The sequence below is a fragment of the Falco punctatus genome, assembly GCF_963210335.1.
Source record: "Falco punctatus genome assembly, chromosome: 18".
Classification (NCBI taxonomy): Eukaryota; Metazoa; Chordata; class Aves; order Falconiformes; family Falconidae; genus Falco; species Falco punctatus.
The window spans coordinates 2,851,402-2,867,285 of record NC_137598.1 but is presented as its reverse complement, the minus strand read 5'-3'; the positions used below and the strand labels follow the sequence as shown (position 1 = coordinate 2,867,285).

General features: G+C 56.0%; 1 protein-coding gene across 4 annotated transcripts; it reads left to right on the top strand.

The window, feature by feature from the left end:
• The first annotated feature begins 2,175 nt into the window (after positions 1-2,175).
• Positions 2,176-15,697, top strand: ADAR (adenosine deaminase RNA specific). Of its 4 annotated transcripts, none has more exons than XM_080368975.1 (15): positions 2,176-2,320; positions 4,488-6,027; positions 7,402-7,588; positions 7,670-7,827; positions 8,234-8,375; positions 8,573-8,790; positions 9,032-9,188; positions 10,228-10,399; positions 10,983-11,076; positions 12,504-12,632; positions 12,735-12,868; positions 13,344-13,526; positions 13,983-14,095; positions 14,468-14,595; positions 14,825-15,697. In XM_080368975.1, the coding sequence occupies exons 2-15, from the start codon at positions 4,583-4,585 to the stop codon at positions 15,054-15,056; spliced, it is 3,492 nt and encodes a 1,163-aa protein (XP_080225101.1). In that variant the 5' UTR covers positions 2,176-2,320; positions 4,488-4,582; the 3' UTR covers positions 15,057-15,697. The 4 variants fall into 4 exon arrangements, with proteins under 4 accessions (XP_080225101.1, XP_080225100.1, XP_080225099.1 ...); XM_080368974.1 differs by having other exon boundaries at positions 2,186-2,320; positions 4,485-6,027; XM_080368973.1 differs by lacking the exon at positions 2,176-2,320 and adding an exon at positions 3,172-3,319 and having other exon boundaries at positions 4,485-6,027.
• Positions 15,698-15,884: the final 187 nt, after the last annotated feature.

Here is a 15,884-nt window from a genome sequence, read left to right as displayed (position 1 = left end):
CTGTCTCTGTGTGTCTGTGGGGACTCCCAGCTTGTGGAAATGCCCCCACAAAGTCACCGGGGAGCTGAAGGCACATGCTGCCACCATCTCCCTGGGATGGGCAGAGCCGCTGGAAGAGGGTCAGCATCCTCCAAGAGCTCATCCTCATGCGTTCTGCTCATTCATAGGCAAGCACAGGCAGATGGCCCCCCCAAAAGGCACCCAGATGCCATGGCCACCCCTCCCGGCTCCCCTCCACACCCACCACCCTGGCAGAAGAAGGTCTGGTGGTCCTAGCCATGACTATCGCTCACCGGTTGTACGGTGGCACATGGGCACTGCCCTGAGCCCTACGAGCCACCGGTGATGCTGGCACAGCTCCCGCCTGGCACCCGGCGCCGCCGCGGTACCCGGAGCCCACTGCCAGATGGTAAATGACATGCGACTATTTACACGCAGGCAGCGAAGCAGCAGACAGGAACAATCTGTTCCCTGCCGGTAGTTTTCGATCGCAGACGATGAGGAGGGGTTTTGCAGGATCTGCCGGGACCGGGGGCTGTACCTGCTTTGGGATCCGGGGGGGGGGGGGGGAAACATCTCCATCTCCTTGGAAAAGGCTGTGCGATGGGGTGGGATGCGACTCAGGCTGCGACTGGAGGGGGCATTAAAAAAAAATATGTTAAAATGGAGGATCCCACGGGAAAGGGGGAGCCTGTGGAGGAAAGGGGAGCCCCACAAGGGATGGGGGGGGCATGGGGGGCTCACAGAGGAGCCCTACAAGGGAAAGGGGGGCCCACAGGGGGATGGGGGAGCCCCATGAGGGATGGGGAGGCCCACAGAAGGATGGGGGAGGGGGCATGGGAGGGCACACAGCGGTATGGGGAGCCCCACGAGGGAAGGGAGGGGGGCACAGGGGGAGCCCCACGAGGGATAGAGTGGTCCACAAGAGGATAAGGGAGCCCCACGAGGGTTGGGGGGGAGCACGGGAGGGCCCACAGGGGGATGGGGAGCCCCACAAGGGAAGGGGGCCCCCACAGGAGATAGCAGAACCCCACCGACGGAGGGAGGGCCCATAGCGAATGGGGACCATGTGGGGGGCCCTGGGGGGGGTGAGGGGCGTCCCCGCTCCTCCATGGGCCCCCAGTGGGCTTCCCCATGCCCTGCGGGGCTCCCCCCCTTCCGTAGGCCCTGCTGTGCTCTCCATGTGGCTCTACACCCCTCCACACACACCCCTCCCTCCAGGGCCCCCCATGCGACCCCCATTCCTTACGGGCCCTCCCTCCAGCTGCGGTGGAGCTCCGCTTTCTCCCGTGGGCCCCCCCTTCCCTCGTGGGGCTCCCTCATCCCCCTGTGGGCCTCCCAATGCCCCCTCCTCGTGGGGTTCTCCATCCCCCTGTCGGCCTCCCCATGGGCCTCCTCTTCCCTTGTGGGGCTCCCCGTGGCCCCCCCTTCCCTCGTGGTGCTCCCCGTCCCCCTGTGGGCCCCCCCATTCCCTTGTGGGGCTCCCCATCCCCCTGTCGGCCTCCCCATGGGCCTCCCCTTCCCTCGTGGGGCCCCCCATCCCCCTGTGGGCCCCCCCAATCTCTCGTGGGGCTCCCCATCCCCCTGTGGGCCTCCCCATGGCCCCCCCATCCCTCGTGGGGCTCCCACATCCCCCTGTGGGCCCCTCCATTCACTCGTGGGGCTCCCCATCCCCCTGTGGGCCTCCCCATGAGCCGCCCTTTCCCTCGTGGGGCGCCCCACGCCCCCCCCATCCCTCGTGGTGCTCCCCCATTCCCCCTGTGGTCCCCCCGATCCCTCGTGGGGCTCATGGGGGGCCCGTGGCGGCGGCGCGGGGGGGCACACAGAGTAGCGGGGAGCCACACGGGACACACGGCAGGGCCCGTGGAAAGCGGAGAGGGCCCACACGGCATGGGCAGACCCGCTGGGGGCCGACAGAGGAGCGGGGACCCCCCCCGATCCCCGTGCGGGGGCAGGGCGCATGCGCGGGGGGAGGGCGCGCTGTGGCGCACGCGCAGCAGGGCACATGGGCGCCACGGCCTGGGCGGGCGCTCCCGCCGCGACGGGCCGTGCTGCGGTACGCAGCGGGAGCGGCTGCTGCCGCCCGCCGGGGCACGGGGCACTCTGCGGCCGCTCCTGCACCCGGGAGAGCGAGGGCGGCTGAGCCGGGCCCTGGCGGCCGCGGCGGCGGCACAGCCACGCGTTGCCCCGGCTAAACATGGCCGCCGCGCGTGGGTTTTGCCCTGAGCAGCGATGGCCGCCGCGCTGCGCAGGCGCGGGAGGGCGCCCGCCGCGTCATCACCGTGCGCCGGCAGCGGCGGCAGCGGCGGCAGCGGAGGGGGTAAGGGGGCGCGGGGGGGCGGCGGCCGCGGGGCGGGGGCAGGCCCAGGCCCGGCCCGGCTCCAGGCCTCGCCCCGCCGCTAAAGCTTGGGCCCCGCCGGGCCTCCGCCAGCGCTGGGGCTGCGTCCGGGCCGCCTGCGCGGCTGCCCCGCGGCCGCCGTGGGGCCTGGTGGCACAGGCGGGCCGGGGCCGCGCAGGCCGCGCTCGGCCTCCGCCGTGGGCCGCCCGTGGGCTCCGGGGAGGCGGCGTGATCGTGTCCCGGCGGCCCTGCGGGGCTCGGGTAGGGCGGGCTGCGCCCTCCTCCGCACGCTCCGCGGGCGGGACGCGTGGAATAAAGTGTTTTCCTTGGTGCTGTTTCTCCTTGAGTCCTGGCCGGTGGGGGCCGGCCCGGTGCCCGTGTCCCCGGTGCCCCCCTCCGGGCGAGCTGCCGGGGCTCAGCCAGTCGTGCCGCGGGGGGCGGGGGCTGCGCGGGCCCGCCGTGGTTCCGGGGGAAGCGGTGTGACACGGGGGCAGGGTGGCACGTATCTGCTTTGGGATCTTGGTTTGAGGGGCTGCCGTTCCCGTGAGCCCCCTCCGAACCGGGAGAGCAGCCGCCCCACGCCGTGCCACCCACGATCCCGACCCATCGGCACCTCGTGGTTATCCATCCCCGCCGGTACCGGGGGAAAGAACATCCCACCAGGTCGCTTTCCCGGGCGGGGCCCGGCTGTGGCCGCTGGGAAGGAGCTGACAAAGTCGAGCGTAATCCCGCAATCCCGCATCCCCTCCCTGCCCGCTCCCTGGGCGAGGGGGCGGCCCCGGGCGGGGCGAGGAGGCGGCTGCGGGACCGGGAACCGAAACCGAAAGGCAGCCCGCTGCCATCTTGCCGGGGTGACCGGTTGCCCTCACGCAGAGCACCCAGCGCTGCCTCCCCCCACCGGGCATGTCCTGCCCGTCGGGCTTTCTTTTTCCCGTTAATTTTCTCACAAAATAAGGGCACTTGGCATATGCATGAGACAAGGTAAGAGCATTTTTTAAACCCTCCTTCTTCCTGCCTGCCAGGATTTCTGCCCCGCCTTTGGCTCAGGGGTCGTTTTTAAACCCGAGTTTGCTGAGTAGGGGGCCAGCGGGGACCCCCCGAACTGGGACTGAGCCTCCAGCACCGCACGTGGATCCCCTGGTTGCTGGGGTTGGTAAAATAAGTCACAGTGCTGGCAGCTGGGTGCAGCTGGAAGCTGTTAATGAACCTGTGTAATGAAAGGTAAATTTAAGTTGGCCTTGAGGTGTGTTGGGTGAAGATAGGGAGCTTCACCTGCATCGGAAAAACTGTCTTTAGGAAGGCAGGTGCCTTAAAGAGGTCACCAGGAAGAAGGTAGGATGGGGACCTAGCAGCAGGTATCAGTTTCATGGGTTTATCCACTCAGTTTCACAACCAGCTGTTGTTAGAGAGCTAGAATATATCCTGTGCTGGGTTAGTTATTTTTAAAAAGCATATTCAAAGCTTAGACTTACATCCTGTGCGTGAGGGCAGTGGGACAGCTGTGTGTGATAGGAGTGGAATTTGGGCTAAGGTCCCAAAAATTTTTTTGTACTGTTGCCCGCTGCACACCTATCCGGTTTCCCCGTGTGTTATCACTTTACTTCTCCTGTGGCATGATGCTTTCCGCCTGTGGGTCACGTAATGTCCAGGATGCAAGGGACGTTTGGGGGTTCAGACTTTTTTTGGCCATGAGTCTGTTGCGAGCCTGTTGCAACTCTGTCCTGTGTGACCGTGTGAGCTGCTTTACCTCCTTGTGCCCCCGTTTCTCCCGACTGCAAAGTGGGTCTGAGGTTCTCTCCTTTGGGGCAGAGGAGTGAAGCCTTTGACAGAAGGTGTCACAAGCAGCCAAACGGCCCCTGCACAGCTTGAAATTCAGTCCAACAGTAACAGAGGGTTGCTCTTACTGTAGCTGTTTCTTGTTATTAACTTCCCCTGTGTATTCCTGACTCCTGGGTTCTGTGCTGGGCAGACGCAGTTTGGTATTTGTGTTTACACGAATCATTTAAACTGGTAGAAAATGGGAAAGCTGGACCCGGTGAAGATGCTTGAAATGCCTCAGTAGCAGGGAAGCTGTGTAAACTGTATTTCTGGAATCCTATAGCTGTATGAATTCCTGTGTTTTCAGTTCCTGTGTTTTTCCTCCTAGCAGGCGCCTGCTCAGGACGGGAGAGTGCAGAGTGAACCGCAGCTCCCCTTCTGCTGGCACGCAAGCAGCTTGGTTCACACGTGTCCCAGCGGTGCGCTATGAACAGAGGCGCTGGTCGAGGCAGAGGCTCGTATCGTACCAGCTCAAGACTTAACTGCCCCAGCACCAATCAAGGCTTTTTTAATCACCCTCATACCTCAGGAGAAACTAATCGGGAAACCTTTTCACACCAGCCATTCCTAACTGGGTGGGACTCTGAAGTCTGTTTGCTTCAGAGGCAGGGACAGCACAAGGATACACGCATCAGAAGCCTGCAGGCTGTGGCACCGGCTCCTGCAGAGAGATGGCAACCCAGCTGCAGCAGACCAGGGTGGCGTAGGTTGTCCAGCGAGCGTCCCTGGGTGAAGACTTCGCCACGTTATTGCCCTCCTCAGTATCGTGAGGACTCAGAGAGAGATTCTGACACCATCGGGTTGAATTTCCAGAGACTGTCTCTTGCAGGAAAAGACCGTGAACAAGAAATTCTGTCTATTTTCAGGCAGCTTGGGGAGGGGAAGACTTGTACAGTTCATGATCTCGTACGTAAACTTAAAACTCAAAAGAAAGAGGTCAACCGCATTTTGTATAAACTCTTCAGGGAGGGCAAGTTGCACAAAGGCGGAGACACGCTGCCGCTGTGGAGGATCGCCAGCCCAAGCACAAGGAGCGAAACAAACCCCGCTGACCACAGCGGTGATCACGCAGATCCACCTTGCGAGAGCAGAGGAGAAGAGAGGAGCGCGCCCGGCTCGGGAGGCGCCGATCCTGTGATGGCTGAAACCAAGGAGAAAATCTGCAACTACTTGTTCAGCGTGGCGGAAACAACAGCGCTCAACCTTGCCAAAAACATTGGGTTTTCAAGGGCCAAGGATGTTAATGCCTTTCTTAGCGCTCTGGAGAAGCTGGGAGATGTCCACAAGGAGAACACAAGCCCCCCGCGGTGGTCCCTGACAGATAGGAAACGCGAGCGGATGCAGATGAGGCTGAAGGCCAGCGTGGTAACGCAGACGGTGGATCTCGCGCCTGAGCCGGGTTTTCCGCCTTCCGCTGTTCCACCGTGTCCCCAGGAGGTGACCATAGCTACACCAGCAGTGACAGCATTGGAAGAAGAAAGTATAGAAAACGGAGAGCAGCCCTGGGGGCAGACTGATCAGAGCAATGCCAGTGACGCGGATGCAGCCCCACCTGTGGAAACTAAGCCCGAATTCTCCAGTCTGAATAATTACGATAACTCTGAAAACGGCAAGTGGGCCACGGATGATATCCCAGATAATCTGAACGCTATCAACAAGCAGCCTGATGAGTCAGAATCCATCATGAGTTCCCAGTCTTCCCCCACTTACGCCACCCAGTTTGAAACTGCTTTCCCATGTACACCCGTAGAGAAACTGATAGCTTGTCAGGAGAAGAACCCAGTGAGTGGCCTTACCGAATATTCCCAGTACACGTGCCAGCACTGTGAGTTTGCCATGCTGGAGCAGAGTGGACCCTCTCATGACCCACGGTAATAAAATTTCCTACCTTTCCTGAGCTGTCTTTTTGCTTAAAATGACCTGACTTCAGCTAACTTCACCCAGTCAACTTTGCCCTGAAGAGCCTGCTCGTTAATGTTTACTTCATTTCAGAAGGATTAGCCTAGTGGATTCCTTGCAGCAGCTTAAGCCAAATGAAGGCTAAAATTTAACCCCAGGTTAGCCCAGTTTTGGCACCCCTCATTCTGAGCAGTGAAGGTGGGAGTCATCTTTTTGGCTAGGTCCTGTCTGATTTAATCTGATTAAGTATTATCAGATAAAACTGATTTCAGTTTGATTGTTTAGGGGGAAACTGGTATTGCTAAGCCACCTCTGAAGATGCTCTCGCCCTGGAAGTGGTACAAAGGGAGCCCAGAGCAAAGTGCTTGGGTACAGATATATCTTGGGTTAGGCGAGGTGAACCCACTCGGGATATTTCCGTGGTGTGGCAGGTCAGAGCAGCCTCTGCGAGCGGAGAGCACTTAGCGTGGCGCTAGGATTTGCAGCGTCAGTCTCTGGAGTCCTGCTTCCCCTTGTGGAATTGTGGCTGTTCCTGAGCACCAGCGAGACGGTGAAAAGCACCATATGTGCCACACGGGCATATGTCAATAGATCCGCTAGACGGGAAAATTGGCCTAATTTCTAAAGATGGAGGCCCAGGCGCTTTTTTTGCCTTTTTTTTGGGGGGAGGTGGGGGTTGTTTTTTGGTTTGGTTTTTTTTTTTTTTTTTTTAAGGAGGGATCTGGAGGGCTTCAGCCCCATAACCCCTCTCCAGATCTGGTCTGACCTGTTCAATCGGGTTTCTTCTGCATAGGGCTGGAGGACAGAAGGGAAGTTGGGTTTGTTAGAGTTCCCGGGGAGGAGAGAGACAGAAACATCAAAGGCAAGAGGTTTATGTGAGGCGGCACCTCTGAGGTGGTGTGATTGCACTGGATAGCCAGGGGAGATGCCAGAGGGACGAGTGACCCCAGATGACCAGGTGGTGCAGATGGAACAGCACAGGCTGCTTCTGAGCTTTCTTCATGCCTGTGCAGGAACCGAAACCAAACTGCTCCTTGCACCCAGCCGTTACGCGTTTCTGGTGCTTGTGGAAGGAGGCGGTTCATCCTGTTCCTTCAGAACAAGGTCTGGAGCCGCTCCTCCACCATGAACAGATCCAGAAAGGTGACGAAACGAGGCCCAGATGCAGAGCTGTTGGGGCACCCTTGGTATTTTTGACTTCTGCACGTGGCAGCCTGGGTTTGCTCTCCCAGGCAGGAGCTAGCTGTTCCTTCTCACTTGAACTCCCAAGAACAGCCTTGCTTGCTCCGAGAAGACCACGCTTTTTTTGCCTCTCAGTTTACCCCTTTGGTTTTTCTCTTTCAAAGATTTAAGTTCCAGGCAGTGATTAATGGGCGCCGATTCCCACCAGCGGAAGCAGGGAGCAAAAAACTCGCGAAACAAGAGGCTGCAGCCAATGCCATGAAGGTCCTGATGAGCGAAGCAGACAACGGAAGACACGGTGGAATTAAATGTGAAGAGCCGTTTCCCTCCGACAGCTCTGAACCAGAATTGGTGAGTCTTCTTTTCTTTACTGGTGAGGCTGGTCGAACGGTGTTTAGTCTGAAACTGGTTTCCTTGGTTTTCCTGCATTAGCCTTTGCATCCAGAGCCGGAGCCGTCGTCTGCATCGGCTCCTCTCAGCCTGCTTCCTGGGAAGCACCCCATCAGCGTATTAATGGAGTACGGGCAAAAATCAGGGAACACAGTTGAATTCCAGCTGCTCTCTCAGGAAGGCCCACCTCACGATCCGAGGTATGGCATGTTGGTGTCAGCTTTGGGGAGGATAGAAACCCTTTCTTTAATGTCCTTCCTCTTCAGCACGCTACCCACCTTCCTGGCCTCGTCACTAAACCTGGCTGAGCGCTCCTCTCCTCTGAGGAGTCTGGGCATGGCTCCTCCGAGACATCTGCCTCCAGAAAGAGACCAAAGCCGATGCCCTTTCTCAGAGAAAGGATGCTGCTGCTTCTGCCAGACCAGGAATGGGTTCCAGTCCTGTACCCTACCTGGTGGTGCCCTACTGGGAGTCTTTAGGGCCATGGTGGTAGATTTAAATTGGAGATAACCTGGAAGGATTTAACTTGAACCTGGGAGAAGGGGATAATAAACAGATCGAGACACTTGTGCTTAACGCTTTTCATGTGCTATAATGTCCTGTCAGGTTCAGCTACTGTGTGAAAATGGGTGACCAAATTTTCCCTGCTGTGGTAGGAAACAGCAAGAAGGGAGCAAAGCAAATGGCAGCCGAAGTTGCTGTGAAGATTCTTTCTGGAGAGTCTGTACCCCATGTCTTGCCTGAACAGGTACGAAGAGCTTCTTTATAAGAGCCAAATGTTTTTGGTTTGGGTTCCCCCCCCTGCCCCGTATTTCGTATTCCACTGGATTTCACCCCACCAAGGTTATGTGCTGGCTCTAGCAGAGGTGCTGAGTGCCCTTGGCCTGCGGTAATACCAGCTGCTCGGTGTTTAACGGCCTTCTCCTGTGTCTAACTCTGCTCTAGCCTGTCCTGAAGCCCCACGGTGACCAGTCCATGCCCAACTGTGGACCGTGGATCGCCACTCCAGATGAACCTAAGGTGGCGAAAGCGAAGGGTGTTGGAGAGCTCATCAAATACCTTAATGTCAATCCTGTCAGTGGCCTGCTGGAATATGCCCGCTCCAATGGGTTTGCTGCAGAGTTCAAACTCATTGACCAGTCAGGACCTCCCCATGATCCCAAGTAAGTAGCTGCATCTGTCCAGGAGGAAATTTTGTACAGGAGAGAGGGCAGAGAATGCAAAATTCCTGATGCTCTTTGAGGTGGCAAGAGGCTGAGCTGCTGCCTCTGCCAGACCTTGTGTCCGGATAACAATGAGCTACCTCCGCTCCTCTCTCCACTGAGGGAATTTGAAAACCAGCCTGAAATCCTGAAATCCCCCGGTTTCTTGGTTTTTCTCAGAGGTGCGCTGCTGTCTTTGTAGGTTTGTCTATCAGGCGAAGGTCGGAGGCCGTTGGTTCCCAGCTGTAACGGCGCACAACAAAAAGCAGGGCAAGCAGGAGGCAGCTGACGCAGCGCTCAGGGTCCTGATTGGGGAAACGGAGAAGATTGAGCGCATGGAAGGGATGAACATCACCGAGGTAAATCCTCTTCCTCCACAGCTGGGGCTGCTTGTGTAGCCTTCCCTGTCCTGTGCCTTTCAGTCCAGCAGAAAAATGCTTTCAGGATCAACCGTGAGATCTTTGTTGTCTGAAGGTGTAGATAAGCTGACAGTTTTCCTGAAGTGGGTTAGGTGTTTCCTCAGGGCATGGATGTACTCTTCCCTCCTGCCGGCCTCTGCTTTAGGGCTAAATTATTACCAGAATCTTCCCCAAGCCACTGAAATGTGTTCCTGTGGTGGAGCAGGAGCGCACTTATTTTTAATTCTGTGACTTCTTTTCTTTTTTTCTTTTTTTTTTTTTTTTCTTAATCCTGAATTCCTTCCTGCTGCATTAAAAATCATGTGTCAGCTCAAAAACTCATGCATCAGATAAGAGCAAAGCTCTGGTTGTGTCAGGATAGCTGGCCCAAACCTGTGCTGCTTTAAATCACACTTAGAGTTCTGTGATCCCTTAAAAGCTGTGTTCCAGGCTGCACAGCTGAGCGCAGCAGCTGTGGCTCTAAATAGAAAAGCCATCAGGGAGGATTTGTCAGTCAGCAATGCTAGAGGAGGCAAGTGCCCATCTGCAGTGGGAGTGACTGTGCAGTCTTCTCACAAGCAGCCGGAGGAGGAATTCCTCCGAAGCCGGGAACAGATTTCCTTGGCTGAGTCTCTGGGAACAGGCAAGATGGGGTTTTTGTTCCTTTGCAGCGGGGGTTTTCCCTTGGGAGGCCATCCCTCGGCCCGTTTCACTTGCTGCCAGGAAGACAGCTTGCTGCTGCCTCTTAATGATGTCCTCAAAGCAGAACTCGAAGCGTTAGACGAGGTTTTCCCAGAAATACCTAAGAGAACTTCACCCACCCCTTGACGTGATGCTGTCCATGCGCTCACCCCAAAACTGCGCTGCCTGTAGCTCATGTTTTCCACGTTCCTGCCATCTGCTTGGATAGCTGCGCTTCAGCTTACTACTTCTTGAGCTGTTTTGTTCCGTGACCTGCTGGTGATCTCTTAGTAACCCTGGCCTTGTGTCCCCGTTCCAGCTCCCGGTGAGCGGCAGCACCCTACACGATCAGATTGCCATGCTGAGCCACCAGCGCTTCAACACCCTCACCGCTCGCATCCAGCACAGTCTGCTGGGGAGGAAGATCCTGGCTGCCATCATCATGCGGAAAGGAAATAAGGGCCTGGGAGTAGTGGTCAGCATCGGAACGGGTAGGAACAGCTTCTTCCAGCACAAACTGAACTCTCACTTCCCGGCTAGATTCCCTGTCAGCCGCCACTAGGGAAGGGCTGTTGCTGTAGGCTTCTTCAGAGAGGGCAAGAAACACTCCCAGGGCTCGTGTGGTGTCACAAGTGATCTGGTTATGGAGAGAGAACAAAGCAAATGTGCCTGCAGCTGTATTGCTCTTAATCTTTGCTTGCGTTGCTGCGTGCTGGTCTGTGCATCAAAGCACGGATTCCTCACGTTGTGCAGCCCAAGATCCCCCAGCTTCTCCCCGCTGCGTGTGCCGTAGTGCCCTTCCTGAGCCCCCACCTGGAGCGGGGGACTGAACAGCACTCGGGAGGGGACACTGCCCCTAAAACTGGGACAGTTTAAGTCTCTGCTGTCCCTAAAGTAGTGTGTGCTCTTTGTCCCTTTCGTTTTCCTAACTGCTTGGATGGGGATAATGATTTAACAGTTGGGGTGCTGCTGCTGCTCAGGAGCCTAAAGCAGTAAAACTTGAAGCAAGATGAAGCCCTCCCTCTTTCTGTGAAGCTGGGCCTTGACTTTGACACTTGCCTTTCTTTATTTCAGGCAATCGTTGCGTGAAGGGAGAAGAGCTGAGCTTGAAGGGGGAGACGGTGAATGACTGTCATGCAGAAATCATTTCTCGAAGAGGCTTTGTGAGGTGAGAGAAGGGGAAACCTGGAGGAGAGGGGCCCGCCAAGAGGGGCTGACCTGTTCTAGAGGGATGTGGCTGTGATGGTTCCTTGCTGTGTTGAGAGAGACTGTGATTCTCTACTGCCACTGTTTACCCATGTGGTGCTAAATAGAGGGAAGTTATTTCTGATAAGAAGGGGCCATGCCTGAATGGTGCCCAAATTAGTACTGCGCTGGAAACTTGCCAAGAGCCCAAGGGCTGCATCTGATGTACTTAAAATAAAGCATCCTGCAGAGGTTGCTTGGCTGGCGCGTAACACGCTGCTTTGGTCTGAGCCCAGCTCTGTCTGAGCCGAGGTGCTGGGGAATCTGCAGGCCAGGTCCCCCGTTGGCCCTTCTGGATCTTGGGTCTGGAAGGCTGCAGGAAAACATGTCCAATGTGTTTGCGTTGATAAGTCAGGAATCCTTTTTTCATGGGTTGGAAAGGGTTTTCCCAACTAAACTGCACAATTGTTCTCTTCCCTTTATAAACAATCAGGGTGGCACTTTCGGTTTTTTTTGAAAAGCTGAAGTGAGATGAAGTTGCGCAAGCCTCGTTCATGTCTGCCCTTGCAGCTGCAAGCAGCAAAGCTTTCTTAAAGCCTTTGCCTGCTGCCACAATGCTCTTGTGCGTCCCTCAGCACTGGAAGGTGCTGGGGGCAGGTCCCCAGCAAGCTGTGAAGCCAGGGGGTTGTGCTCTTGCTGTCTGTCTCAGATGTTAATCTTGACAGTTGTGGCTGCTGGGCTGCTCTGGCACAGCTGAGAACAGCAAGCTCCACCTCTCCTTCCAAAAGAAGTCCCTGTGCAGTCTCTGCTTGACGAGTCTCCGTGAAGCTGCAGGGTTTGGGTTTTGTTTTTGTTGTTTTTTTTTTTTTTTTTTAAGTCCTTGACACTCTGTTGGAGACCTCAAGGTTTTTCCCTGTTCCCGGACAGAAACAGCCGTAAAAGACCCAGTCATTGTAAACAGATCATGGGGTTGTGCTAATAATACCACTTGCCTTCAGCTGCCCGCGGGGCTGTTTACTCTTACTGCAAACTCGGTGCTGACTAAAGGTGCTAGGTTAATAACCTTGAAGTCTTCTTCACACCGGGGTCGGGTGCAGGCAGGCAGCAGCCAGGCAGGCTCCTTCCTCTCTCCTGCCACTGCTTCCCTCTGCTCACCTGCCAGAATGCTTCTTTCCTATTGCGTGGCAGGCAATCTGCTTGATTTCGTGCCTTTTCTGGGGCATCAAACACGATTTGTTGGCTTCCAGATGTCCTCAGCCACGGCTGCCGCTCTCCTGTGCGGCGGGAGCGGGTGGCTTGGGGCAGCAGAGGCAGAGCCCGGGCTGCTGCGTGTCCCGGGCGGAGGCAGGATTGAAATGCTCCTTGTCTGAGAGACGAAGCAGCCTTTTGATGTGCCACTGTTATTTTCAGGTTTCTCTATAGCGAGCTGATGAAGTATGACCCGTCTAATCCTTCCTCTGCAGAAGAGAGCATTTTTGAGCCAGCGGGAGGGAAGAGACTCAAAATAAAGAGCAGCGTCACCTTTCACCTCTACATCAGGTTGGTGCAGGCAGTGAGTGGTGGCAGAGGCGCTGTCGCACCCCTGGCCCTGCCTGTTTTCTGGGGGTTGGCACTAACCTCTGGGGAGTGTTTGTTTTCTAGCACAGCACCTTGCGGAGACGGGGCGCTCTTTGATAAATCCTGCAGCGATCAGGCGGCCGTGGTGGGGCAAGCCCAGCATCAGCCCCTCTTTGAGAACCCCAAACAGGGCAAGCTGCGTACCAAGGTGGAGAACGGTGAGTGCGCTGGCTCCCTGCACGGTGGGGTGGCTCCGGTGCTCTCCTCTGAGCCTTTCTGGAGCTCCGGAGTTCCCTTACCCCTCTCTGCCTGGTGCTGTTGCGGGATTTGAAACCTTCAGGAAGCAAAAGAAGTGGGTGGAAGGGCTGGGGGCATTAGAAAAGAGTCCCTTCTTCCCAGCTCTGCCTGTTGGACTGCCACGCTAGCGAGAGCATAGCTGAAGTTTGCTGTGAAATGCTGTTTCATTCTGCTTCAGCCACGTTAAAAATGACTCATCTCTAATCAGTACTGAGTTCCCTTTTTCCCGTGATCCTAAATTGTTCCCAGAGCCTGGTAACAGACTGACTCCGGAGGTTACTCCACGCCTGTGAGTTAGAAGATAGTTTCTTGTGCGGTTTGGTGGTGGAGTTTTGTTTTACTGAATATTTGACTCTTTACAGAGTCTTTTTTACTTTATCTTTTTTTCTTCTGCAGGGGAAGGTACCATTCCTGTGGAGTCCAGTGACATTGTGCCCACGTGGGACGGGATCCAGCACGGGGAGCGGTTACGAACCATGTCCTGCAGCGACAAAATCTTACGCTGGAATATCCTTGGCTTGCAAGGGGCACTGCTGTCCCACTTCATAGAACCCGTTTATCTCTGCTCTGTTACGCTTGGTACGAGACACACCCCCCCCGTCCTTTCTGGGCTGGGCTGGATGTGCTGCCGTGCTCCTTTGAACTGGGCTGCAGCGACAAGTAACCTCCCTTCCCCCAAAAAGCTGGTTTGTGGAGGCTGTAGGAGTAACAGACTGAAACGTCGCTCTTGGCAGAGCTGCGCTGTTTGGAAGTGAGAAGGGAGTTTGTGGTTTTGATGCTGTGGGTGGAGTGGGTTCTTTTCTCCAAGGTTCTGGATTTTTTAGAAGGCACATGTGATCTAGGAGGGGGAGACAAAAATTGCCTGTTTGTGTCTTCAGTGAGAAATGTTGCAGGCTGTGAACCTTCATCTCGCACATCTAGGGCACGCGGAGCTGTCGCTGAGCCATGTGGCCTCAAGTTTCTGGAGCTTGTGAGCAGCGCTGGGATCCTCAGCGCCCGGCCTGTGTCCTCACACCTTCGTGTCTGTCCCCACAGGTTACTTGTACAGTCAGGGACATTTAACACGTGCCATCTGCTGCCGCCTGGCAAGAGATGAGAACGCGCTGCAGGAAAAGCTCCAGGCTCCGTATCACGTTAACCATCCCGAGGTAGTGCAGCCTTGGTGCTTCTTCGTCTTTCCATCCCCTTTCCACCTCCGCTGTGGGGCTCGGGCCTCGCTGAGGGGCTCTGCAGGGGGGTCACCCTCCGCAGACAGGCTCGGGGGGGTTCATGGCCGGGATCCTGCCCCTTTTGTGTCGTCCCACAGTGTCTGGGGTTACTGGCGATGACTTAATCTGGGGAAAAGGGAGACCGAGGTTGCTCCCGTAGCCTTCAGCTTGGTCAGAACGTGGTGCTTGCTGCTCTCGGGAGTCTGGGCTGAGCTGAAACCCTGCAGGGGGTGGAAGAGGCAAGGGGCTCCCCTTACCAGTGGGCTCGTGCGGCGGGACCGGTGTTAAGAAACCCTCCGTCCTCTTCCGCAGGTTGGGCGAGTCAGCGTGTACGACTCTGCGAGGCAGACGGGCAAGACAAAAGAGTCTTCGGTGAACTGGTGTCTTGCTGATGAAAGCGAAGTTGAGGTCTTGGATGGCACAAAAGGGAAAGTAGATGGGTAAGAACAGCCTTTCCTGACGCGGCGTTTCTGTCTGGGGAAAGGGGGGGCGGTGCTGAACTTGCGGGTCCCCTCTGCGCTGTTACAGCACCTTACGTGTGGGGAGGGTCGGAGAGAGGAATTTTGAACTGATGGGAGCAGAACAAAATATTGCCCAGCCCAGCCCCCTGCTCCCCTCTGCCCTTCTGAGCATCGTGTCCTTCATTGCTGCCTTTGTCTTCCTTCTCAGACCGAAGCTGGAGGTGTCTCGTGTGTCCAAGAGGAAAATGTTTGCCCTGTTCCAGCAGTTATGTGCCAAGAACAACTGCAAAGACCTGCAGAACCTCTCGGTGTACTCGGACGCTAAGGAGGCAGCCACAGCCTACCAAGAAGCCAAGCAGTGCTTCTTCAGCGCCCTGGAAGAGATGGGCTACGGCAGCTGGATCCGCAAACCCCAAGAGGAAGATAATTTCTCTTTCTGACGCGTAATGAGGCACCCTGCGTGTGTAGGGCGGTGAGTGTGCACAGGCGCGTGCGTGGGTGTACGCGTCCTTCTTCCACCACCACCACCTTTTTGAAGTGGAACGGGGAGCACTGGGCCAGTTTGCCCTGTTGGCTTGGCTGCCTTCTCCCTCTGCTCTTGTTACTGGGAGACCCTGCCCCTTTCTCTTTTTAAAACATGCATGGAAATTATTGTCTCTTTTTTTTTTTTTCTTTTTTTTTTTCTTTTTTTTTTTTTAAGCTAGGGCAGGCTCAGTCCCCGTTTGCTCTTATGTTTTCATCTCCTCTGTTTTCTTAAAAGAAGGCACAAGAAACCAAAGGGATTCTCAGACTGCAAGCTCGAAATCTTTGGACCATGCACTACAGATCCCTCTGGCAGGTTTTGAGGCAAATTTTCTCTTTTAAAAAAAAAAAAACAAAAAACAAAAAAAAAACCCACAAAAAAACACAAAAAAAAACCCCAAAGCTAAAAAGCTGGCTGGTTTCGTGTGTGTCTATCACAAGGTGGCTGGCGGGCCCGTCTGAGCTGGGGCACGAGACTGATCTCCGCAAGACACCAGCGGGACCAGCATAACATTCCGCGTTAATAATAATAATAAAAAAGAAAATTTCTGTATTATTAGCTGGTGCTGTGCCATGGGTGTGTTAATTCCCGGTGGGGGTGGGGGTGGGAGAGGCACGTGGCGGGGGGGGGGTGGGGGAGTGAGTTATCGTTCATCAAATGATGAATGGAGCTGGGTGGAGCTGTGAATTAAGCCAGGGGCTCATCGGGCAGAATTGAGCCCTCGGGGGGGGGGGGGGGGTTCAGT